The sequence below is a fragment of the Dermochelys coriacea genome, chromosome 2 (genome assembly GCF_009764565.3).
Source record: "Dermochelys coriacea isolate rDerCor1 chromosome 2, rDerCor1.pri.v4, whole genome shotgun sequence".
NCBI classification, from domain to species: Eukaryota; Metazoa; Chordata; order Testudines; family Dermochelyidae; genus Dermochelys; species Dermochelys coriacea.
In genome coordinates this window covers 86,317,202-86,344,243 of record NC_050069.1, presented here as the reverse complement: position 1 = coordinate 86,344,243, position 27,042 = coordinate 86,317,202, and the positions used below count along the sequence as shown (strand labels likewise).

General features: G+C 43.4%; 1 protein-coding gene across 4 annotated transcripts in view; it reads right to left on the bottom strand.

The window, feature by feature from the left end:
- Positions 1 to 26,138, bottom strand: part of SMCHD1 (structural maintenance of chromosomes flexible hinge domain containing 1) — a 162,343-nt gene extending 136,205 nt beyond the window's left edge. For all 4 annotated transcript variants that reach the window (XR_006278901.1, XM_038389302.2, XM_043508033.1 and 1 more), the window contains exons 1-7: positions 24,979 to 26,138; positions 11,026 to 11,101; positions 9,798 to 9,959; positions 7,405 to 7,487; positions 7,176 to 7,306; positions 5,378 to 5,492; positions 5,106 to 5,225 (exon numbers count right to left, since the gene is read on the bottom strand). Coding sequence is in view for 3 of the 4 variants with exons in the window: in XM_038389302.2 (XP_038245230.1) it covers positions 5,106 to 5,225; positions 5,378 to 5,492; positions 7,176 to 7,306; positions 7,405 to 7,487; positions 9,798 to 9,959; positions 11,026 to 11,101; positions 24,979 to 25,158 (867 nt within the window). In the remaining variant the exon portion in view is untranslated. The remainder of the gene's footprint in view (positions 1 to 5,105; positions 5,226 to 5,377; positions 5,493 to 7,175; positions 7,307 to 7,404; positions 7,488 to 9,797; positions 9,960 to 11,025; positions 11,102 to 24,978) is intronic.
- Positions 26,139 to 27,042: the final 904 nt, after the last annotated feature.

Genomic DNA, 27,042 nt, shown 5'->3' with positions numbered 1-27,042 from the left:
AAAACACTAATATCAGACATTACATGGGAGGATAATCCTCTTTTGCGTCCTATTTAAATTTCCTGTAAGTATTTGGTGCTCTCGATTTAGCGACCTTCAATCTAACACCATCAATGTAATTCTATACAGGGGTCTAATACTGCCTCATCATTGTAGTAACTGGACATCTTACAGTAATGCAGTAAGCTATGTGACTAACCTATGTTGTGTGGTTCATTCTCTCTCTCATCGTCTAGCAGGGAGAAGTGTGTGTAGTGTTTTGTTTTTGAGATTTTCCTTTCTAAGTGTACATGCTGCTATGGGTTACAATTAGAAAAGGCAAGGTCCAAAAAGTGCACTTTGCACATGAGTGGGAGGTGCAAAGCCCTTAGTTCCTGTAGGAGTTTGTTCCACAGACTCAGTCAGGCCCGAACACAGTTCTTTCTCCTGCACAGATAATCTTCACTCAGTTCCATTGTGCCTGAGGAAGGGAGCTGTCAAGCACTGTCCTTCATCCTGGATCCCTAGGCCATCTTTTAGATATGCTGGGTGCAAGCCACTGGATACTGTATGCAGTATCTGACCCTAATGTTGTGACGCTATGTCTGGGCAAGGGGAAAGGTGAATGGGAGGTTGGCCGGACATCTGGAGTAGGTCTGACAGCCAAAATTGTCTTGGTAGTATGGGGTCATCATGGCAATAGTAGCCATGTACTATCTTATGTTGGATATTTGTCTAGGGATCACAGTGATCCATTGGAAAGCACAGAGAAGACTTCGAGACTATCAGAGGAGGGAAGCATCTGACATCTGGGAGAGATCTAGGCTCATGCCTCCCCTGGAACTTTGCATTTGGCATTCTCTGTGATGGCAAATAGATCTATGGTCTGGTTCTCCAATAGTCAGCATATTGAGTTGAGAATGGATTTCCACAACCACTGCTTATTGTTGGTTACCACATTTCTGCTTCCGAAATTCATGAGATTTTTGTTAACCTCTGGAAGAGGCAGGGCCACTGCGGTCACTCCATATTGCAGAATTCAATGGCTTTCAGACAAGTGGGGACATTTGTGCACCTCCCTGCTTGTTGATATAGTGAATTGCCGACATTGTTCACCAGGCTCTAAACTACAGAGTTCTGTAGACCATCTAGGACCACTACACAGAACAACCTGACGGCCTTCAGGTCTAAGACGTTCACATGTAACGTCTAAGGAACATATTCCTTGGATTTGGAGGTGATTCAGGTGGGTGCCCTAACCTGTCTCTGATACAGCCATAGTAAATGTCATTGCTGGGAAGGGGGTGAAGAAGGACACCCCTTTTCTTGCATTCAAGGGGTCTAGCCACCAAATGACTTCTCAAAGGACTTGGGATGGTACCGTCGCCAATCTGTTCATGAAGTGTTTGGTTGGGGTATGCACTGACCTTGACCAATGTTGGAATGTCTGCAGTGTATGTGGGTAGAGTGGAGAAAAGTCTGGCAAACAGTGTTATCTAGGCACATGTGTCCTAATAACTCCAGGTATGGGCAAAAGCATCACATAGTTCTTGTCAGTGACTGAAAGGAACTGAATAAGTTCTCTGATAGATATTCTTGGGCTGACTGAGTTGAGTAGGGCTTCTATTAATTCTATCCTCTGGAATGGTGGGAGATTTTTTTTGTAGTAACCAGAAACCCTAATTGAGAGAACAGGGAGAGGGACTTGATTTAGTGTTGTCTTGGTCTCACCTGGCACTTGCCTGTGACCAGCCAGTCACCTAGGTATGCATAGACGTGAAGTACACTACCACTGCCAGGTGCTTGGGTAAATACTCTCAGTGCTATGGTGTGTCCAAAGGATAGAACCTGGGTCCCACTATGAATCTGGAGTACTTCCTGTGGTCCAGGTTGGTGGCAATGTGGAAGTACCCCCCCCCCCCACAAGCTAAGAGTGATGAACCAGTCGTGAACATGGAGTGATGAAGGAAAGCATTACCCTTCCTGAATCGGATGCAATGTATTTGTTGAGTGTTGTCTGATCTAGAACAGAATGAAGACACCCTTCTTAGGAATGAAGAAATACAGAGTATAGAAGCCTTTTCCTCTTGGTATGTCAGAGGCAACTCTTCCATGGCTCCTAGACAGAGGAACGCGGCCATTCTGTTTGCAAAAGAGTCCCTTGAAGGAAGGGGGTAGAAAAAGGAACTGGATGATGATATCTAGCACCTATTTGTCTGTAGTATTGCCCGACCATGCTTGAAGGAATGAAGCAAGGTGGCTTCTGAAGGAAGTACTCTGTTGACTTGGTGTAGTTCTCGACCTAGCTGCCAAATCTGCTGGTACATGAATGGAGCTCTGTACATAAGTAGAGTGGAGAAAAGTTCATTTCCTCTGCTGTCTCTTGACACTTTTTAGACTGGTACTCAGGCTATCTATAATAGGAAGTCTTTCTTGATGTTAAAGTGGATGGTGGTAAACCAGAAGTGCGCAGATTCCAACAGACTATAGAATTGCCTTGGAATTGTTAGTGAGTGTAGGACATTGTTTTCTCATTAAATAGCTCTATCCATTCCTTCAAATGGCAAATCTTCAGTAGTGACTTGTAGTTCGCAAGAGATGCCCTCAGTATGGTCACCACAGTGGCCATGGATCTAGCTATGTGATGTCATCTGCACCCAGCAACGTATTTATCATCAAATCATCCCTTTTTTACAATGTCCTCTAGAGCCTCATGAGGGAGCTTGTTGATAAATGGCATCACTTTGTCCCATTTTAAAAAGTCATATTTGGCAAGGAGAGCTTGGCAACTAGCCAGTTGTAGTGATGCACAGCAGTTGGTCTGTCTCCTGAACAGATTCAATCATTTGAATCTTTGAATTCGGGTGCATTTTTGGCATGATTTTTCTTAGATGGCCAAGACCATTAGAGTTCTGTGGTCGGATGCAAGTAAAAGTATTCCATCCTGGAAGTTATAACCTGGCATCTTTTCTCAACATGTTCTGCTGGTGATGGTGCAGTGGCTGCAATTAGTGACAGGGCTTGATGGGTCTAGTAATCCCTTATTTATGAGGAAAGCAATTCTGGTAGGACCTGCAGGTCATCAGATATCAAATAATTTGAGAGATTTTTCAGGTATTATCAAAGTTTCAGTCTCCAGTGAATCTGCAAATCATACCAGGAACTCTTGGAATGTTTTGAAATCATCCGTCATTGGTACTTGTGTTAAAGCAACTGCTTTGTCACGCAAAGAGGAAAGATCTTTTTTTGGGGGGGGGGGACGGGGGAAGAGAGAGAGACACCAGTCACTGATAGGTTTGTGCCTCTAGGTCCCACTCCTCCTAGTACTGTCATCTGTAGTCTTGCCCATGAGGCTACTGGAGAAGGAGATCTCCTCCTCAATGGAGGCAAATGGCTCCTTGAGGCTTGGGAAGATAGATGCCAGAATAACTACAGTGGCATACTGTATGAATATACGGGTAGAACAGTAGGTTCTTCTGGCGGTACTGCTCAGGAACTGTATAAGAGAGGACTTCCTCCTCGACACCATCAAGATGTGCCACTGTGATGGTTACAAGGAGTATATCTCCTCCAGAGACAGTGCAAATAGGTATGGTGCTGGGGATTTTGTCGGTATAAGTGACAGTTCTGCAGTCCATGATTGTTGCCCCAGTGCTGGGGTCAACATTGGCAGTTGGGCCTTTGGTACCAGGTGGGGTACTAATGGAGTCTGCTGCACTATAATATGCTCTTTTACCACTCATCTGGAGAGCTGGACACGTTTTGGAGGGTTTATTTCCCAATGCTTTCCTGTCTCTTTGCATAAGACGACACCAAGCTCTCCTTTGAACTCCTATGTTCCAGGGCAAGGGTAGGCAAACTTTTTGGCCGAAGGGCCACACTGAGGTTGCAAAACTGTATGGAGGACCAGGTAGGGAAGGCTGTGCCTCCCCAAACAGCCTGGCCCCCGCCCCCTATCCTCCCTCTCCCACTTCCCACCCCCTGACTCCCCCCCCCCCCCCGAGAACCCTCCATCCATCCAACCCCCCTGCTACTTGTCCCCTGACCACCCCCTCCCAGGACCCACCGCCCCTATCCAACCCCCCTTGTTCCATCCCCTAACTGCCCCAACCCCTATCCACACCCCCGCCCTCCGACAGGCCCTCTGGGACTCCCACGCCTTTCCAACCCCACTTGTTCCCCATTCCCTGACTGCCTCCCCCGAACCTCCGCCCCATCCAGCTGCCCCCTAACAGGTCCCCCGAGACCCCCACACCTATCCAACTGCTTGATGATGCAGTCATTTTTTGCCTCCTTCTTCTCTCTAGTCTCCCACTTCAGCATATTCAAAGTGCCCTCTTTAAAAATAAGTTCCTTCTCCTGCCACTCTAGCCACATCAGTCTCCTCTCTAAATTTCTTCACTGGCTTCTCACCTTCCAAATCAAAATTCAAGCCCTTTATCATCGCCAAGGTGCCTCCAGCTGTGCCCCTGCCTATATCTTTGGTCTCATTTCTTTCTTCCTACTGTGCTTTAGAGCCTCTCTCCTTAGACGTTACTATCTTTCCTCTCACTCTCATTTTTAATTCTTCTTCCAAAATGTCAGGAACATGGAACAGGGCAGAACTGACCATTAAAATTCCTCCTTGACTCTTTACTTCCACAAGCTTTTCAGTGATAAGTCATCAAGGTTCAAACAAACAAAAAACCCCTCACTGAACCTTTCACCTATATAATGTGTATTTCATGTATAATATTTTGGATTGGAATGTACTCTCTTTCTCTAATTTAGACTGTAAACTTTGAAGCTGGGATATTTTCCTTTTATGTTTGGTACTAAACGAGCACATCTGCAGTTGTTAGTAATAACAATGCTAAAGCATTTTTTTCCAGATGGTACCTCAAAGCAGCACAGTAGCGTCACCTACTGACTCATCAATGCTTTGGGTTAAAATACATAGCAGAAGAACCACATATGAGAAAGCCCTACAATATACTGCCAGTAAGTTTCACTTTATTCACTTTTATACCCCAGACACAAAGTGTGTGCATGCGACATATTTTTGCCTAGAGAACGGTTATAGATATACTATATGAAACAGACTAGTTTGCCTAGGAAAGATGTTCATTTAAAAAACGTTATTTTACCTTTCTGTTTCTAATGTATCCACTATATATTGCTTCTTTGTTTTTCTCCTTCTTTTCAAAATCCTCTTTAGAAAGGAAAAGCTCATGGACATCATGAGAATCTGCAGGTTTGCTTATCATCTGTTCAGTATTAAAGAAAAATAAATTTGAAAATCACAGTAGGACACCAAAATGAGTTAAGACAGTTCAGTGATATGGTACCAGATGAATTACCTCAATGACACTGTGTAAAGAAATGCTAATAATTAAAATACATAGATCATTCTACTTACTCTGGCAGACTGCCCAATGAAGAACACGGCTTGTTTGCCTCCAACACCAAAATATGAGATGTCACTATTTAAGCTGCGAGGCACTGGAGGAGGGCGTACATATCCTGAGTGATCACTAAAAACAAAACTGTCTTTATTTCTTTTTTCAAAACCACCACCACAAAACTGCTCAAGGAGAAACAATTTTATTAAACACCTCCTGTAATCATCATCATCATCATCCTTAAAGTTTTTCATTCAAAAAATTTCTCTTTCAAGACCTCAGATCTATGTTAAGAGCATAAATTTAACATTGTAACTAATATCCACATTGTAGTTTTATCAATGTCTAAAAAGAAAAACCAAAGTTGATTATTAAACTGAAATCATGTAGGTCACAATATATTCTGATTAACATGGCTGCCTAGCAAAATTGTTTATAGGTCTCCCGCTGCCTCTCCCCATTGAGCCATGTATACAATTTTTCTGTCTTTTTTTGGCAGAGTAAGTCTGTTTGGTTTTCTGCATTTTAACTCTTATTTAAATTACCTTTATTCTTATTACCATTTTATTCGTACCCATAGACACCCTACGAACTATAGAAGGAAAATGACTTGGATTAGTCAGTTTCCTTCTGTATCAAGTTATTTTTATAAAGACATGAGGCACAGTCTTAAAAACATTTCTCATAATTGCCAAATCTGTGTTAAAAACATTTGAGATACCATGATGATAGCCATTATACAGAAACTTAAGATGACAGAATGGTAAAAGACGACATACTAATCCCAGCATAGTTTTCCCTTTGCGTACAGCACAAAGGAACCGCCATAAAGAAATAGACTAGGAAGTTAATTACTCTTCATAATGCAGCCCCTTTTTCATCACAGATTTTTGGATCAGGAAGATGAGAAAGGTTGCTGGACATCCCTTTGAATATGGTGCAGGCTTTGCAAGCCAGTCAATTGACTGGTCAAATAATATTAACTGACCACCTGTTATTTGACCACAGTCATGGTGCCATTCTTTCATTTTTTAAAAAACTTCATTTCATTGTGTTGTTTTTGTTGTTGATGATGTTGTTTTAGTTAAAGTAACTCAGTTAAATAACTTTTTTTGTAATTTGGCATAAGTATGTATATATTTAAGGCGAAGTCTATTGGAGACCATGAAGTCGTTTTTGTTACTGTTCCAATAAATTAATGCTTTAAAATAATTTGACCAGTATTTGACCAATTATTTTTGACTGTCAAATGCCCAATTCTAATGTGGTGTAACAGAGGTAGCCCCCAATACTTAAGCCTGACTACAAAGATATGGAACTTGATGGACAAACTCATCTGGTTTGGCAAATCCTTTGTTCCGACAATAGAAATGGATAGGTTGATCTGTATTTCAAATTGAAGCAGTCCAAAATGGAAGCAAGATGTGAATTACTGTCATAACATAATTTGTAGAACACAGTGCAGTCTCTTTTAGTTGAGGGTACTCATCCACAATTGGCTGATTTGGTGCATAGCTTAGGTATGTTCCTGGATTCCCCACTGGCACTAAACCCTAATATAGCAGCATCCACAACTAAGACTTTCTACCATTTCCAGTTGGTTTGGGCACTCTGTCCCATCCTAGTGAACAATGACCTGACCTCAGTTTTTCATATATTCATCACCTCTCAGCTGGGCTACAGCAATGAAATATACCCAGACATGAAGCCCGATATTAGTAGTTCTCTATTTTAAAAAATATGCTCTGTAAAGATCTTCACAACTTGTCAGTGTTTCAGTTATGTGATTAAAAACAATGTATAAAGCTTTCTAACCTTTCAAAGTCACCTTGTCTTGTAAACTTTGATAATCTATACACAGCCCAGTTATTAAGCTGCTTAGAAGTCATCCCTCTTCCATTATCAATCACAGCAACAGCTGGTTTTCCTTGAGAGTCATCAAATAACTGTTTGGAAAGAAAAACAAGGAGAACCAAAAAAAACACAAAATGAAGACATGAAATCCTAAATTTGAAACAAGTAGGGTATTCCTTTTCTATCTTACCAATTTTATCTGTATGCTTCGAATACCAGTATTTCGAGACGTAGCTGACAAAGAATTGTCAATCAACTCAGCAAAGGCAAATGCTAAGGAAAGAGAAAAAATTGTTAGTAATTCTTGATCTCTAAAAGTATCAGTAGGAAAATGCCCACATACTTGACCAGTGTTCCCTGGGCATGACTCCCAAGATAAGTATGGGCAATATATGACTGACAATGAAAAATACTTGATCCACCATCACCTGTTTTAAGGGTCATTCATGTAGGTTTATTAGTGATTTGCTGAGCATGTTCAAGTCCCCTACAAGGCGAGTGGCCATTAGTTATGCTTGGGAACATAACTGAATGAAAGGGGTTCCCCTCCCCGACACAGGAGACAAACCTGTTCCTCCTTGTTCATTGGTGGAACATACTCTGGATCAGTTATCACAATCAGGAATGAATTTTGTAGACGTCAAGTGTTTAACAGACTGCCTTCACCTACAAAATTTTATGGGACAGTCTGGATTCACTAAAAAAGGGATTGGGCACAGGTGGCAAAATTTACAGAAAACAAAATTATTTAAGTTTAGTCCAGAAGATGAAGAAAATTGCAGAAGGAGCTAAAAAATTTGGTGAATGGAAATACAATAGTAGATTTGACAAATGCAAGGCACCACACACTGAAGTAATCAAAAGAAGTAATCTGAACTTCTCAGACAACTTTGCTAGGTTCTAAATTGTAACATCTCAGTAAAAAAGAATGGGAAATCATTGCTCAGTGAATATCTTTGCTCAGTATACAGCAACAATCAAAAAAGCAAACAAAATATTAGGTGCATAAAGTGATGATGAGCAATAATGAAAATTAAAATGCCATGATTTAGAACTATCTGTAATAAAATGTCACTTTCTGGTAATTTCACCTCAAAAGAAGATACCACTGAAGGAAAGGGATGGTCAGATATGGGCAACAAGTGATAAGAAACCTGAAAAATCCTCCATAATAAAGAGAGTCTGAAAAGATTAGGACAATTTACCTTAAAGGAGATCTATAAGATTGGATGTGATAATGTACACAAAATAATGAAGAGCAGACCAGATCAGATCTACAGAGAGCAGATCAGGCACATCTATTCACCCTCTCAAATACAAAAATAGTGGATATTCAATTAAATTGAAAGGCAGCACATTTAAAACTGGTAAAAGGAAATACTTTTCCCACAGAACATACAATTAGTCTTGAAACTCATTGCCACAACATACCATAGAGAAAAAGGGCTATGCAGCATTCAATAGAAAGAACTGGACACACATCTGAATAATGTCATCGAGACATACAACAGTATAAATTAAAATAAACAGCCTTTGAAAGGGTTATAAACCCTTATTGCTTCAGGAAATAAACTAATCTGAAATGGAGATTAGGAAGAAACTTTTCCTGTGCGCGGGTTATTCCATAATTGCTTACTGCTGGGCTCTTGCACCTTCCTCTAAGGCACCTGGTACTGGTCACTGTTGGAGATATGAACTACTTGTCCAAACCTGTAAGCCTAAACACTCCAACTGCCACAATAACAGTCATCAACAGACTAAACCAAAAACTGTAATCCAAAATATTGTGAGTAATTGGTGTTTGCTGTTGGTGAAAAAAAAAAATAGGGATGATTGTGAGCCACATCTTATAATCCAGAATTCCATGCATGAAGTGATGTGCATATAGTTCTATGATTGTGATTTTTCCAGGCAGTTCTGAGCCTAGAAGAATATGCATACTAAATAAAGAAAGCAAAAGTTTAGTAGTATTTAATTAAGTTGGTACACAAATTAATTTGTACCTTGAAAAGCAGCAATGATCAGAAAAATGACCAATGTACAAGTGGCACCTTCTTTAAAGAGTACATTAGCTTACTTTATTAAGAAAAGATAACTAGTTTCTATTTTTTAATCCTGTCAGCTCTGAAGAGCCAAAACATAGATAGGGACAGCAAGCAGGCTTGTATTCAGACTCATGCATCAATAAGTCCAAAATACAGAATCTACTACAAGTGCAGGCACGAGAAAGAAAGGCGGGGCTTTCAAGTCTCTGGTTGACTTTGCAAGATTCTCAACAACAACAAAGTATTTTTTCTTGTAAAATAAGCACATTTCTTCTGCAAGTAACAGATGCAGTAAACTTGGAACCTCATTATGCTATTTTTAGAGTCACTTTTTAAACCAGAGTTTAAAAGTAAAGGTGAACTTAAACTGAAAAAAAACTTAAGTTTAAATGCTCCAACAAGTGACAAAAGGTAAAATACAAGTGAAATTATTCACGAGGAAGGCATTTCTGGTCTTTAAGGCCCTTCTAAGGTAAATGATGATTAATAATACATGAAAAACAGTTATTTAGATTATAAAAAAAATCTGAATACTTACGCAAAGGATTTTGCCCTTCACTAGCATAATATTCATACATGCCACTTTTGATAAGCGTGTCATAATGTGGTAGGAAGTCAATTCGCTCCTTTGTTGCTGAAAGTAATGTCTGATCAACTGACTGTAGCAAATACAAAGTAACCCCTTCTTGAACAATTTCACCTGCAATGGAGTTAAAATATTCAATACAAAAGGAATAATCCCTCCAAACATTGGTAAACTCCTGCCCCAAAAACTGGAAGATAGTTTTAAAGTCTGATGCACCTCTTTTCTCTTTCCACTAGCTATGAAATTTTCCAAGGAGAAACAGTAACTTAATTCAAAACCTTTTCATATCCCCAAACTTAGTAAAGTCAGCACTTCCAATTGAAGTACTAACACACTATCTTTGCAATTTCAAAGTTTAGACTTTTATTAGCTGAATGAAAAACATAACACCATAATGTACAGTGGAAAAAGCATTTTGTCATAGCCAAAATGTCTGAGATTTCCTTCCAGTTTTGCAGCAAAGTTTACCTTTTGGTTAAACTGAAGCAAAACAAAAAACAAAACAAAAAACCCCCACAAACTTAGAAAATTAAGTAAATGAATGTATACAGTTATATTGGAAATACTTTTTCAACTTTACCTAGTGTTCCTCATCTGCTAATGTTATAATAAATCCACTACAAGAAAACAGTGTAGTTACAGTCACAATATAAGACTGATCTGTGTAACAGTTACAAAATCTTGTGTGTCACTATCCAGGCATGCTAAGCTAAACCCACTTTTTGCTCTAATTACATAAGAAATTAAACTTCACATAGAACAAGATGCCATTTTGCAGACATTATTTATCACATAACTTAATCACTTTGTTAGTTTTTCAGTGCCTCAATGGTTCCTGGAAGAGTTGGCATTATTAAGAATTGCAAAATAAAAATATTAACCTTAACTATACATTTGACAACACTGCAAATTATACTTAGCACATAGAAGTACTTTATATGATGACAGACAACTAAATATTAGTTTCCATCATCAAAAACAGTATGTGTGTGTGAAATTTGTTCCAAAATGGATTTTCATAACAATTTTGCAAGGCTTTATTATATAAAGAGGCTTTGCACTTCCATTTGCTATTGTATATGTAGCATAGGAATACAAATAACATTCTTACAGTTTTGATACAGTTATGCACTGGACAGCTGTTCTGGAGCAAGACGTCTGGTAAATATATCACACTTACTGAAGTTGTCATCTGTAATCTCTTTTCTATTGGTTGTTGTGATAACAAAGTTATCTTCAGAAGAAATGCAGAGTGCCTACAAAATTGTAAAAAAGTCAGTTATAAAAATCAGCTATTACATAAAGTGAAAGATAGATAAAAAGAAGGAAAAATTAAAAAGTACTCGTCTCCTTTCCATTCATTTTGTCATTAATCAATGAACAATGATCAAATGTGTCATCATGCCCTTAACATTACCTTTAGGAATTGACAGAATGAAATCTAATTCCAAGAGGTTTTTTTCATTTGCTGTTACATCTTTGCAGAATGCTCTGGTACAAGAAGTTTCCCTTACATGATTTAAGCACCATCAATTAGAAGCTGTGCAAGGCTTTGCACAAGGAGACACTGTCTTGTAGGTAATCATCTTAGAGCCTGACACATGAAATGTGAATAACCGTAATTTAAACTGCATAGCTACAAATATTAATGATCATGAAATAACCCATGGCTAGTATCTGACTACAATATCCACCCAAAGGGAATTATACATCAGTTAGAATTGCATTTCTTTTATTTTTCCTAAAATAGTATCTTCATTCAAAATGGCCATTTGTTCTCACATTATAATAAATAAAATAAAAAATAAAAATCAGTTTTTTATAACGCACTAATTTTGAATATTACAGTCAAGTTCCATCTAACTTTTCTCCTTTCCAAGTTTAACAAATACATTTTTGGTATTATAATATGCCTGACATACCACTGACAACCTTCATTACCTCTTAACTATATCAATCTCTGCTATAGCTTTCTTCAAAACTTTTACTCATTAGTTGACCAAATGTATACTTTTCTTTAATATGGTAATTTCTGTATTTTCTATACTTCTAATATATACAAACATCTTATTTTCCACTTCAAAATGATACTGCACACCTATCTTAATATCTTAATTTAACTATTCATTAGGATGCCAAATGCTTCCCACAACCCTGACAGGATCCTGTAAATTGAATACCAATTAGCATACAAGCAAAAATAGATTAAACATGCACTACTTTATTATAGGGAGTGTGGATATCAACCCTTATATTTAGGTTGCCTAACCTTTTCTATTAGAACAAATTCTTTCCCTGAGAAGCTCCAACATCTCCATTGTTTGGAACAAATTTGGAAGAGGCTGCAAAAATGCATTTTCTTTGCCCCATGAAATTCCTTTCAAGTTTGATAGTTGTAAACTATTAAAAGTCACCATTTCCCTTAGGTTGCTTGCACTCCTGAGGAAAATCTTGCCAGCATACTAAAATAAATACTCTAAAGAGCCAGATAAATGCCATTGACAAAGAAGCAGCAGCATCACAGCACAGGAGAGCACCTGGGTGATGCGAGAACAGCTAGAGCAGTGGGGCAGGTGCTTCAAAATGCCAAACTGTTTCATTATAACAGACTGAAGACACTGATCTAGAAAAGATGTTGCAGTCAGTAAGGACTGGCAGGTTTAGAACCCAGGGTTACGGGCTCCTGGACAACTAACACCTCCACTGAGGAGCTGGGTGGAGAAGCATCCAACAATTACTGGACAGTTAGGTAGTGCAGGAAGTACCACCCAAAGACACCAGAACAACAGAACCCTGTGGCTGCCTGATTGGTCCACACCAATTATTTAAACCAGGAAGTTGGCCTAATGAGTCCTCTCAGCAACAATGAAGACTCATGCCCGCTATCACTACAGACCTTGCCTTTGACTCAGTCTTGGACACCTGCCTTTGACCCCTGCCTCACTTGGCTTACTAACTAGTCCTGACTCCTGTCTTCAATTCCAGCTCAATTTGACCTTAGTACCAGTCTCTTGACTTGACTTGGCAACCTGTCCCAACTCCTGAATTCAATCCCAGCCCGGCAGACACCACAGGGCCAGCTGCTTATGACCCAGCCATTACAATAATCATCATCACAAGAGAAACATGTGTTAACAGCTTTGAAGGACAAGATCATGCCATTATGAATTAAATTTGAGGAGATTATTCTACACATAAGGAGCAGCACAGAAGGAAGCATGGAAGTGCTTGTAGGAAAAACAGGCAAAAGGACAATGAAGCTTGGCACTGATTGCAGAGCAGAGAGCATGGTAGACAATGATAAAGTTGAGTGGAGATAAACTATGAAAGGCCTTCAAAAGAAAAACAGATTTTATTTGATGCAATGGAGAAGGTGCAAGGACAGGGATGAGACAGGCAAATCAACTGGCCAAAACGATGATCTTAGCTGTAGCATTTTGGACAGATGGGAGGGGGCAAGATGTATGGCAGGAGGACCAGAGAGAAGCTGCATTATGCAAAGAAGGAGGGATAACAGACTGGACAAGAATTTTGGCAACGCAGACAGAAAGAATGATTATTTAACCTACTGTAACAGTAATTCTTTGAGATTTTGTAGTCACAGTGGATCTCATGGTTAAGTGTACCTGGGTTTCACATGAAGAAGCTCAGAATCTTTTGCATAGCAGTGTCTTCTGTGGCCACACATGCACCTTGTGCCTCCTCAAGCTCTCGTGCAAAGCCATAAAGGGCAGAGCCGCTACAACATTCCACCATTCCCTCACAATTTGAAGCCTGTGGTAGCTGGGAACCCCAAAAAACCAGGAACAGAGGCCAGGTCATAGTAGCCACACTGACAACATTTTGAAGAATCAGTTACTGTAGATAGACAACTGTTCTTGATTCTTCAAGTAAGTGTCAGCATAGATCTCTGTGTAGATGACTGGCAAGCAGTATCCTCTTAGGTGGTGGGAATGAAAAGTAGCAGCTGCATCAGTTGAAGCATTATGTATTTTACTTAGCTGCCACAGCTGATGCCAAGTTTGTGAGAGCAGTACTACAATCACTGTACAAGTCTCAGAAAAACACACATTTCTGACACAGGCCAAGAATATCACTTGAACTCTGGTGGAGTGAGCCTTGAAGTCTCACAAGTATGAGAGGTATAACAGCACACTGTGTTACCCATTTTGATATCCTCTGTAAGAAAATGGCTTGACTTTAGAAAACACAACATGGCTCTAAATAGTCTGATTGATTTGGTTCCATCAATGTAGTAAAGCAAAGTCTAATGTGTGTCTCTTTTCTCCTGATGCAGAGTGTGGCTTTGGGAAGAACTTATGAAGACCGGCAGTTTGATCAACAGATTTAGAGGAAAAATTCTCAGATCACCTTATGAATAAACAGGTGCAGTTGCAGCACCATCTTATTCCTATAGAATGTTGTATAGATGTGGTTCAGATATAAGTGGCTGAAGCTCACTGACTATTCCTGGCTGAAGTAATAACCATTAGAAAGACTGTCTGGAGTGAGATGGTGCAGGGAGCAACCTGACAGAGGTTCAAATGGAGGCTTCACAAGTCTCAGATTAGCCTGACTGAGGTCCCAGGCAGGAGCTGGTTCTTTGACTGGTGAGTGTGTAACAGTCACTTGAGAAACTTGGTATCTTGGGATGAGTAAAGAACCAAGCACGACTCTATAGACAGATGGCAAGCTAAAAATCATCAAAAGGTGGACTTTAATAGACCCGAACAAAAGGCCTACCTGTTTTAAGTGCAATAAGTAGATGAAGGTCTGTGGGAATGGATCCAGACCATGTTGGACTGCCAATATTGATAAACTTTTCCTTTTAGACAAATACATTCTTTTAGTAGATGCTTTCCTGCTCTCTGTTAGTATTTCCTAGACCTGTAGCAAGAAGTCTTTGTCTACAGTATTTCACCAGCCAGTCAACAGCCATACCCTCAGTTGCAGTGACTTCAGGCCTGGATGGTATATCTGGCCGTGGTATTGTAAGATTAGGTCCAAGAAATCTGGGAGTTGGATTGGAGGTAGGATGGACATTTGTAACAGTCTGTCAGGCGAAACAGCCTTGGCCCATATCCAAGCTATGACAATGATAATGGCTTTGTCTCCTTTGATTTTGGAAAGGACCCTGGAGGTCAAGGGAATCGATGGAAAGGCATACAAGAGGTCTTTTTCCTGTTTGTAATAAGCTCTCATGAGAAGGAAGGTGTTTGGTAACAACCCTGGAGTTACCTCCTCTCTGGAACAAAAGTTCTAGCACTTGGAATTGACATTGATGGTGAACACTCTATCATCAGGGTCCTCCAACATAGGAATATCATCTCTATGATAGATGTCCACAACAACCACTTGTGAGTGGTGACCAACTGTCTGATCAGGATGTCTGCCAGTTTGTTGCTGACACCTGGGAGATGAAGAGCCATTATGTTATCAACTGTTGGTGGTATGTCCAGGGCCCAATAGCTTCCAGGCAGAGGGGAGAGGAGCATGTGCCTCTTTGCTTGTTTATACAGTGCATCACAAGGTGTTATGTATCAAGATATGCTGTGGGAAGTTTTGCAGAACAAGTAGGAAGACTATTCAGAAGGATGTTAATATGGAACCCCATATCCTCTAGGGACTATGTCCCCATATTTGAAGGTAGCCCAGGTGGTCTTGCTAACCTGTATCAGACACATCAGTGATTACAATCTTATTCAGAGAATGGTACCTCTCCATGCATGTTTACAGGTTCTCTCTACTACCTATGACTGCTCTAAATCTGGCTCAGATTGAAGTCTGGCAACTGGCACCATGTACCAGCATGCAGACATATGGCCTAGCAGCCCCAGATACAAGCATACCATCATAGGCATGTTTTCTTCTATCCCATGCACCAGTGTTTGCATGGACAGGAACCTGTCTTCAAGGAGGCATGCTCTCACTGAACCAAAGTCAATCAGGGCTCCTATAAACTCTATGGTCTGTGGTGACCTGGAGAGCTAGAATGATGGAGGAAAGTGTTACCACCTTGAATCTGAGGTGGCATATATATTTGTTCAGTCTCCTGAAGGTCAAAGACCTTCTTTTCTTATTTGGAATAAGGAAGTATAGGGAGAAGACTCCGCCCCTGTATTCTCACATTCTCTTCTACTGATCCCAGACAAAGCAATTAGTCCACTTCTGTTTGTAACAGACTCTCATTAGAAGAGTCCCTGAAAAGAGGATGGTAGTGAATGGATTTGTATAGGACAGACTTGGGCAATGATAATTAATACCCATTTGTGAGCTGTAATAACTTCCCAGGCCCGGTAGAATGTAGCAGATGGTTCCAGAAGGTTGGTGTAGTCTTCAGATTAGCACAGTTGTGGCTCTTGACATTCCTGTTAAACCTACTGCCTCAGAGGGAGCTGTTGCTGATATTCAGTCCGTCAGTCCTGGAAGCAAGGTGTACTCTCTGCCTTTATTTGGATTGAAATCTGTAAGGCTTTCTGTAGGGAGCTAGCAGATAAATCTCCAGGGACTTTAATATAGCCCTTGAGGGATTCAAGAGAGTTTAGGCCACGTCCATCAGGACCTGCACTACCTTACCCTTCAGGAGGGCAAGAAAGCCTGGCAGGCCAGCCAATCCGCTTTGAGCTCCCTGACGTTCATTATGGAGAGCCAGATCGTCCCGCAACCAGCAGCCCTGCATGCTGCTGGCCCAGGTGTGCTCGCCAGCCCACATCCGAAGCATCAGAGACCAGGGTCACTGACGGGGATGGAGCCACAAAGGGAACTCCCTCCAACACCAACCCAGAGTCCAACCACCAATCCAGGGATGACCAGATGTAAGCCAGCACCCCAATTACCCGGTCTAGATTGTGCCTGTTGAGAATGTAGACCAACGCCAGCCACATTTGCAGAAGCCAGAGATGGAGCCAAGCGTGACCAACCACATATGTACATGTGGTCCAACAACCACAGTCAGGTGTGAGCCCTGGTGAGTGGGTCGTTCTTCATATGGAAGATTAGGTCTGACGTGGCCTGAAAACGTGCCTCCTGAAGGAAGGCTCTGGCTCGCATGGAGTCGAGGACTGCTCCAATGAACTCTATCCATTGCACTGTCCTTAAGGTGGACTTTTTTGGTTGTTTATCAACAGGCCCAAGTCGCAGCAGGTGGAGATCACCAGATAGATGCTCCTCTGCACTTGTTCCGGAAATCTGCCCTTGATGAGCCAATCATCAACATACTGAAAGTCCTGGACCCCTTGATGTCTCAGGTTAGGGGCCACTGGCACCAGACATTTTGTGCATACTTTTGGGGCCAAAGGGCAGTGCTGTGAACTGGAAATGGCGTCTGCCCACTATGAAAGGGAGGAACCGTTTGTGACCTTGAAATATGGAAATAAGCATCCCTCAAGTCAAGGGCGGCGTACCAGTTTCCGGGATCCAGGAAGGGGATGATGGAGGCCAGGGAGGCTATGCAAAAATTCAGCTTCATGAGAGACTTGTTGAGGGGTCGTAGGTCTAAAATAGGCCTGAGGCCCCCTTTTTCTTTCAGGATTAGGAAGTAGCGGGAGTAGAACCCCTTTCCTTCTATGTCCCCACGGACCTCCTCTACCGCTCACAGGTGCAGTAGGTTCTCAACCTTCTGAATGAGATGTTGCTCGTGAGAATGGTCCCTGCAGAAGAATGGGGAAAAGGGTGGGTGGGAGAGAGGGGCGGCCGAGAATTGCAGAGTATAGCCCCGAGATACTCTCTCTAGCACCCAGTGGTTTGAGATGACCCACAACTACGTTGAACAGTAGGGACGGAGATGGCTGAGGAAAGAATCAGGTGGATCCAGGAAGATGATGGGGTGTCACTCTCGAGTTCACCCTCACCCAAGTGCTTCTGGCCCCCTGGATGCTTTGCCAGACTGGGTGGGCTGTGTGGGTGAGTGGGAGGAGGAAAGGTGGTGATGACTAAAGCTTGTGTCTCTATCCCTTCTCCTTGCAGACCCCTATTGAGGCTGGCAGCGGGGGCGACCGGAACTGCTTCCTTGCAGACTGCAGCGTTTGCATACCCAGCAAGCGAAGGGTGGCCCGAGTGTCTTTCAACCCATGCAGCCTCGCAAAGAGTCCATTCCCATCAAATGGGAGATCCTGGATTGAGGTCTGCATTTCTTGGGAGAGGCCAGCAGTTTGAAGCCCGGAGCTGCGCTTCCAACAAGCCCCCAAACTAGCATATAAAACTGAGTTCACCACGTGCTCGAGAGAGTTGACTGAACCCAACACAAGAAGCTGATGAATCCTAAATGCAACCAACACCTGGACTATACGTGTAGAAAGGACTCTCCTCCATCCCAGGGTTAAGAGGATAAGAATTGATAAGATTTCATTTCAAAGACTATTTCCCTTTCTATTCTTTAATATAAATAGCTGTAGGTCATCTTACTGAGTCTACACTCTCTAGCAAGACCTAAAGTAACCATAGTTTAGATTATAAATCCAAGACAACTGGCCTCAAGAGAGATTGAAAAGAATTGTGTTAAGCTACTGCTTTTAATATTCTAGACTTGTCCCTTTTGAACCAATCTCGTGAAAGAGAAGTAACCACACTCTTCAAAGTGCCTTAAAGACAAGTGCACCCTTGGAAGTGTGAAACAGGTAGTAATGAATTGTTGATCATAAGTAAAAGTAATAAGAAATTTGCACTGTTCTTTGATATAACTGCTAAGCCTTAACTCTAGCCTGTAATAATTGCTTGCAAGACTGTATTCCATGTGTAGTCAACACAACTGGTTGTGTCCACATTTGAGTGGTAAACTCCTGACTATATATTAAAGTGGTTCTGGGTGAATTAATAAATTGTTGGCTGGTGAAGAATAAGAAAGTGACCTGAGAAATACTGCCCAAGTTAAAAAGTTGACCGGAAAAAAATCCAGCATTAAACTAGTGGGTTAACACTCCCCAGACTCAATAAAAAGGGGTTATCCTATTGGGATTCTATCATATATTGGCAAACCTAGTTAGTCTGAAGCTTTAAAATCTAACTGGCACCCAGCAAAATTCATAAATTGACTCCCTTTCATACTTACACCACCCCACACTGGTTGCATTCTGAACAGAGGCTCCTTGATAACCTCACTGGGGTCATTCTCTGATGGCAGAAGAGAGGGATCATCGCTTCATATCAACAAGAAGGAATAAGTCAGGATGGCATGGAGGAATATATTCTTCATAGAAGAGTGGCGCTGGTACTGGATCGGATGTCTCTTCAATACTGGGAATATCTCCAGGGTGATACCGATGCCTCCAGCATACTTGAGGTTGTTGCTCAACTCCATTGTTTTCCACCAAATGCATCCGATGAAGTGAGCTGTAGCTCACGAAAGCTTATGCTCAAATAAATTTGTTAGTCTCTAAGGTGCCACAAGTATTCCTTTTCTTTTTGCGAATACAGACTAACATGGCTGCTACTCTGAAACTCCATTGTTGACACTGGTTACAGGTTTGGTGCTAAGTCTCTCATTCTGCCCTTTTAGGGACTTTGTCCTCAGAGCTGTGTCTTGCATCTTCCATCTGAGACCATCCCTTGGTCTTGGAAACAAGCTTATGCCTGGACCAGCTGTGCAACTCAGCATCCTATTTGAGTGGGCAAAGGTCCCAGCTTTGCTGCCTAAGTTGGGGAAACTTGTATAGGAGCCAAGTCGCTGGTCCTGGTACTACTGGTGCTAATGCACTCAATGCTGAGACTGTCAGCACTGAAGTCTTATGCATTGCGGACTTCTCCAACATGTTGAGGAGGTTGGTGATGATGCTATTGATGCCAACTCTGCCAATGTCCTTTTTACATTATTTTCATTGCCTTATCCCAGAGAAAGAAGAATGATTGAAGGAGCATTATCTGATGCCAGTATATCTGGCCTATACTCTGATCAGAATAGTCATCCCTCAGGATCCAACGTGATCTGCATGGACTGCTCAAGTAAATATAGATTGAGCTGTGCATCCCTGAACTTGCAGGTCCTGGCGGAGAAGAGCTTGCACACAGAGTACTTATCCAGGAGGCCTTCTCTCCTAGGCAGAAGAGACATTGGCTGTGTCTACCCTTCATAAGGATCAGTCAGTCGTCTGTCAGGCAGGGTTTGAACCCTGAGGCATGACAGTTGATGCTAAGAGCCTTGACCTGCCATAAAGGGGGGATGTACTGGATGACAGGTGAGTCAATCAACTCTTGCTATTTTTTAAAGGAACATGTTTTTTCTCTAAAGTGTGAAAACAGAATTCTTCACCAAATGGGTTGAAAAGAACTTGTTTAAGGGATCTGAACAGAGTACTAGGCTAGACACTCGCTGGATTCCGTCTCGCTGTTACAGTTAAGAGGGACATGAGGTAGGAGAATGGCCCCTCAGCCTTTTATGCCCTCATATGGGAGCATGAGAAGGCACAGTACGCATATATGACCATGAAGAACACTGCTATTCAAAAGAAATCCAATATTGTGCACATGAACACCTACATTGGGACCCACACTTGACACATACATAAAGAAAGATTGGATCTTACAAACAGTCATGACCAACATCAAAACATTTTGGTTTCAACTAAGACTTCATCAAAACATCTTGGGTTTTTTTGGGTCGGGGAAGATAAAGAGACCCTCACACTATAGCCTAGTGGTTAGAGCACTGGCCTGAGACGTAGGATACTCAAATTCAAGTCCCTGCTCTGCAAGAATCAGAGCGATTTAGTGTGAAAAACTCTGCTTTAAATCAGGCAGGACTTGAACCTGGGTCCTCCATGTACCAGACCACTCCCCTAACCACCAAGCTACACATACATTAATCATTCAGGCACTCGGATACTTCTTCTCAAATTGACATTTGCTGCACAATTCCATTTTCACAAAAACAGTTGAAAGGGTTTGTTTTCATTCCAAAGCAGAACACACACACATTTTTCAACCTCAAATGTTGCAGCAAAACAGAATGGTCATCCTCCTGTTAGCCCTAACCAATACCACTTCTCATCTTCTCCTTGTCTTTTGGCTTCTCTCTTTTTGTTCAGACACTGAAACCTGATGGCAACAGAATTTCTTTAGAAAGGGCACCTCTGCCCATTTCTCCTAACTGACACAGAGGTGCAGGTATAGTTCCAGCACCTCTCCTTTAGAGGTTATTGGGTCTTTTTCTCTTTGGGGATGTCTGTGAAATTACTCATAATACTGTAATCTTAATAAATCAACAACAAAAATATTAAAAAAAGAGAATGAAATAAAATAAAATAAAAGATTTGCTTAACATATCTAAATTAATCCTTCTCATGACTGAATCTAAATAAGGCACTGGAAACTCTTTTGTCCAGAGACCAATTCTTGGTCTGTGCTCCTCAGTTACTTAAATCCCTCCCCCAATTTTCCTAACCAGTTACACAAAAACACTCTAGAACTAGGAGAATTACTCAACCTGCAGGAGGCAGCCCAGTGAGGGATGATGACTAACAATAGCAAATAATGACCTTTCAAAGGCTGAACAACCTTGCTCAAACACTACCTTGCATGGACCACCATAACTGGCTATACCAAGATTCAGACAGGCCTCTTAACTTCTCCAAGCAATTATTTCTTTTACTAAGAAATGACTTAGGACCAGATCCCCAGACCTTCCATCACAGTTATGAAGGAAGAAGCAGCAGGATTTGGGTACTGCCTGGATTTATGGGTCCAAAGAGAGGGGCTGTGTCACACAAAATGCCCAGGGGATGATGACTATGCTTTCACACTGGTAGAGGGAGAGGAGTGAGCTTGAGTAGACAATGAATTCAGTTTGAGATTTTAACATCAAAAGGTGAAACCAGGACATCCACAAGATGTCTGAAAGATAGGCCAAAATGTGAAATTGGATGGAGTGAGACAGATCAGGATTAGAAAATTAAAATTTCATCTGGAGGATCCATTTAGCTAGGTAAGCATTCAATGGCCTGATATGAGATGCAAGAAAAACTGTCCCATCAATCATTTTGCAGAAGAGAGGGATATTTTTTTTGCTGGTTTGTGTTGAACAGCACACCAAAGTTTGACAAACCTAGATGAATCAGAAACTCTGATTCCTGAACAGCTCTTAACATTCAAAGACACATCAGGAACTGCACAAGTCAGTTGAGGTGGGGCAGGATAGTAAACTTCTGTCAATAAAGGGCTGCCAGCAAAACACCAGTGAACTTCGTGAAGACTATGGGAGCAAATAAAACACCAAATGATAAAGGTGGCATATTAAAAAATGCATTTGAGACAGAGCAAGCCATAAATATTTTTGAAACAAAAGAAGCATGCAGATAGGCATTCCTTAGGTATCTGGAAGTGAAAGTCTCCTGGTTCTGCTACTGCTGTGACAAACCAAATAGTCTAGATCTTGAATTTCTTGCAGACCATAAAAAACTCCAAACTCGTATCCTCAGCTGACACTCTAGGTTATCTCTGGTCCAAACCAAACAGCCGGTCACTCTCTGAACCTGATGTTTGGATTAGATGTTGATATAGAGCAGTGGTTTTCAAACTGCGGGTCAGCAGCACTGACCGGGCCATTAGAAGTCCAGTCGGCGGTACCGCCCAGGTAAGGCAGACTAGTCCATACCTGTTCTGACACCGTGCTGCACCCCGGAAGTGGCCAGCAGCAGGTCCAGCTCCTCGGTGGCAGGTTCCCATTGGCCGGGAACCACCAGCAGCAGCGCAGCCTTCAGAGCCACGTGGTCAGCCAGCAGCCACCACTCTCTGATGTGCCTTCAGATCTGGGCAGGTGGAGAGCGGTGGCTGCTGGCCGGCCACCCAGCTCTGAAGGCAGTGCCACCAGCAGCAGCACAGAAGTAAGGTTGGCATGGTATTGCCACCATCACTTCTGCTGCTGCTGGCAGTGGTGCTGCCTTCAGAGCTGGGTACCCGACCAGCAGCCACCACTCTGGCTGCCCAGCTCTGAAGGCAATACAGAAGCAAGGTCAGCAATACTGCCTCCCCCTACAATAGGCTTGCAACCCCCCTTTTGGTCGGGACCCCCAGTTTGAGAAACACTACAGAGAAATCACACATTTTTTGTGGTAATAGAAAATTTTGCTGTATATGCCACTACCAGTGTGATTTCTCCATAATTTAAGTAGACCCCTAGGTATAGGAAGCAGCAGCAGCAAGATTTAAACACAACTGGGAAGTGAATGGCAAAACAGTGGACAGAATCAAAGATGACAGATACGCACCTCCAGAAGTTTCTAAAATTTAGAAAGCTGCTTCACCAGTCATATTTCCACCCACTCCCATCTCTTCAACAGTCAAGTTAATTCCACTGATTAGCCACAAGGCATTCTCTCAAATAAGAAATGCCTCCACCCATTTCCATTTCATATCTGGGCTTCCAGAGCAGTGCTCCCCAACAATTTTCTGTCGTGCCCCCTACCAGTAATGGAATCTGTCCATGCCCCTCCAGGAGTTGTGATCGGGAGAGGGGCAGGGCTGGCTGTCATTCCCTTCCCACCCCGTAGAGGCTGGCCCAAACCCTGCCACGTCCCCTGAACGTTCCGCCATGCCCTCCTAGGGAGGGACAGACCCCAGTTTGGGGACCACTGTTCTAGAGAGTTGTATAACTCATGTTTCCTAAGAGGCATAAGAAGCTTCCCTTTTAACTTTCTAGAATAAAGTTTTCCATTCCCAAACTCAAACTTGTTTCTTGCAATAAAAAAAATGAAATGTGATAGCAACATAAATACTTCAAAGTGACACATTCAAAAACGTGGAAAAGACTTGAGATAAAAGCCAGCGAGTACTTTTTCCTCAGAAAGAAAAATAGCCACAGTCCTGATAACAGAGAACTTTTGTTTCCCAGTTACAAGGTTTCTTAATCCAACATATTCTTCTCTCCCAAGAAAGTACCTGAAACTAAACTTTAACAAAAAACAAACCAACAAAACCCCACTTCGTAAATTAATTTAAAATGGCAGAAAAACGTAACACATGAATCAATCATACAATCATAGAATATCAGGGTTGGAAGGGACCTCAGGATGTCATCTAGTCCAATCCCCTGCTCAAAGCAGGACCAATCCCCAACTAAATCATCCCAGCCAGGGCTTTGTCAAACCTGACCTTAAAAACCTCAAAGCAAGGAGATTCCACCACCTCCCTAGGTAATGCATTCCAGTGTTTCACCACCCTCCTAGTGAAAAAGTTTTTCCTAATAGCCAACCTAAACCTCCTGCACTGCAACTTGAGACCATTACTCCTTGTTCTCTCATCTGCTACCACTGAGAACAGTCTAGATGCATCCTCTTTGGAACCCCCTTTCAGGTAGTTGAAAGCAGCTATCAAGCAGCTACCCCTCATTCTTCTCTTCCACAGACTAAACAATCCCAGTTCCCTCAGCCTCTCCTTATAAATCATGTGTTCCAGTCCCCTAACCATTTTTATTGCCCTCCGCTGGACTCTTTCCAATTTTTCCATATCCTTCTTGTAGTGTGGGGCCCAAAACTGGACACACTATTCCAGATGAGGCCTCACCAATGTTGAATAGAGGGGAACGATCCGTCCCTTGACATGCATCTGATGAAGTGGATTATATCTCATGAAAGCTTATGCCCAAATACATTTGTTAGTCTCTAAGGTGCCACAAAGTCTCCTCCTTGTTTTTACTGATACAGACGAACACAGCCACCACTCTGAAACGTCACACACACGCAGGTTCCCAATATGCAGTCAACCAATGAGTTTCCTCTGCCCAGGAGGCTGCAGCTCACAGTGGTGACCTGCAAGGCTACAGCCACCAGGGGCCGAGAATTAACCGTAGAACAACGAGGGGCTGCCACTAGTCTCCGCAGCCCCGGCCTGCCAAGAGCACTGAGCACAGCGACCCGGTGCTCTTTAGCGCCCCGCCAGGCAGCCAGTGGCAATCACCGCGCACCCGGCGCAGTTCCCTTCCCCGCAGCCCCCGCTCGCCAGAAAGGCCCGCACGATCACGTGGGGCAGCGCGGCACGTGCCGGACTCGGCAGCACCAGACCCCCTCCCCCCCCGCGCGAGGCTGGCGCGCGCTTAAACGCGCAACGGCCGGCCGGTTGGGCAGGATCAGGGGCTCCAAGCCCGCTGCCTCCCCCTCGCCTCGCGCCCCTGCCTCCTCTCTGGCCCCGCAGCGCTCCCCGTCGCTACCTGGCACACGGCGCTGCGGAAGCCGCGGTAGGTCTCCTCGTCGCAGCTCAGCACTTTCTCCTTGGGGTCCCCCTGCTCCTGGCGCCGGTCGAACAAGAACACGGTCCGGTTCCTGCTGCCGGGCGGTCCTGACAGGCTCGGCTCCGGAGCCCTAGTGCCGCCTCCCGCCACCGCTGCCATGTTGGGGAGCAGAAAGTAGTCGACGGAAGCTGCCCAGTCACCGTTGCCTTTGCCTGAGGCTGGCTTCAGGCGCGCGGGCTCCCCCGCCTGGCGCGGCTCCCCCAGCGAGCGGCAGCCACCGCTGCGAAGTGGGCGGGGCTCAGAGGAGGCGCACCAGGGAGGGGGGCGGGGCCTGCTGAGTGAAGGGGCGGGGCCTAGGGATGGACCCTACGCCTGGGAAGGGGGACCCGGAAGTTCAATAGCGGAGGGGGCGGGGCTGAGTTAGGGGACTCCGAGCGCGTAACCGAGATGAATCCGCCTGAGGGCGGAGCTAAGAGAGCTGAGGGCGGGGTAGGGACCGGGCAGTTCCGTTTGTCCCGGAAGTGAAGTTACTCGCGAAAGAATCATCCCGGGAGGGACTAAAACTAGGGGCCGTACGTCACTTCCGTGCCAGTATGCACCATAGAGAGGGGAAAGGATGTAGCCAAGGAAGCCCCGATTTTTCACCCAGGAATTCTGAGCGCTGCTGCTGCCCCCGCAGGCGGCGGGAGGAAAGCGTCTGTGCAGGCGGCACCGGAATCACGTGTTCTTCGGCTCCCCTCCCAGCGCCGGGGCCGCTTCCGGACCAAAGCGAAGCTGCTGCGCTGGTAGGCGGAGAAGGGTCGCCCCAGGTGGCTGCTGGAAACTCTGGCCCTGCAGCCTGAGCTTCCACCTCCCTCACCCGCTTGGAGCAGGGCCTTGAGCAGCCCCCGCGCGGGCGGCTGCTCTGAGCCCTGGAATCGCCCTTTCTGCCCCGGGCCCCCGGCTGTTCCCACCCAGCTCCTCCCGCTCAATGGTATCGTCTCGGGGCGTCGCTGCTCGACGCCCTCCGTGGGGCTCCGTTGCCAGTTGAGCAGAGTGCCGGGTCCCGCTCCTCCTGGAGATGAGCGGAGATGTAGGCACCGTGTCAGTTCTCAGCCCACCCTGGCCACGCAAAGCAGGGGACCCGGCTCTGCCCAGCCGTCCTGCAGCTGTTGTCCTTTCCCACCTGTATTTCCGGAGAGCAGAGAATCTGTTCTGGAGCTGCGTGCTTACGGAGAGAGTTGATTGACTCTGAAAATAACGTGAGGGTGGGGAGCAAAAGTGTTGTACTCAAGTGCCACCCACAACCCCACACACAATCCCAGATGTAGATCCCTAGACATATCTAGTAAAATATCAAGCTGACAGTAATGTGATCAGATTACATATGACCATTATTAGATGTCAGGGTTAGCACACTACTGAGATGAATGGAGCTAATCACTACCTCTGAATTGCTATTCGGTTTGCAAACTGAGGAAGACATGCTCCATTGTCTCTGCCCTGATAAAGCCAAGAAAATATTTTTAAATGTAAATATAAATTCTGCAGAAACTCATTGGACTATCACAGGAGTGCTGATCTATCAGTTGTACTAGTTCAATCTAGCTATAATCATAAACTCCCACTGTATTTTCCACCAAATGCATCCGATGAAGTGAGCTGTAGCTCACGAAAGCTTATGCTCAAATAAATTTGTTAGTCTCTAAGGTGCCACAAGTGCTCCTTTTCTTTTTGCGAATACAGACTAACACGGCTGCTACTCTGAAACCTGTACTTAAATCTAGAATACTAAGGAAATTCACCCAAAACAAACAACAACAAAAAACAAAATCATGGAACTAACATGATGTTTGCTGCCATCATATTGTTCACGCTGCTTGTGTGTTCTACCTGTCCACCACTCTTTGTCTGGCTGGTCTATTTAGACAGTGTACATATTACATACAGCCTTGCTCCTGCCAATAAAAAGTGTCTTACTACACCAACAGAAGAGATGTAGGACTAATGTTGATGTCGTTAGGGCAACACAGTGTCTGTGTACACACCAGGTTACTTACATGG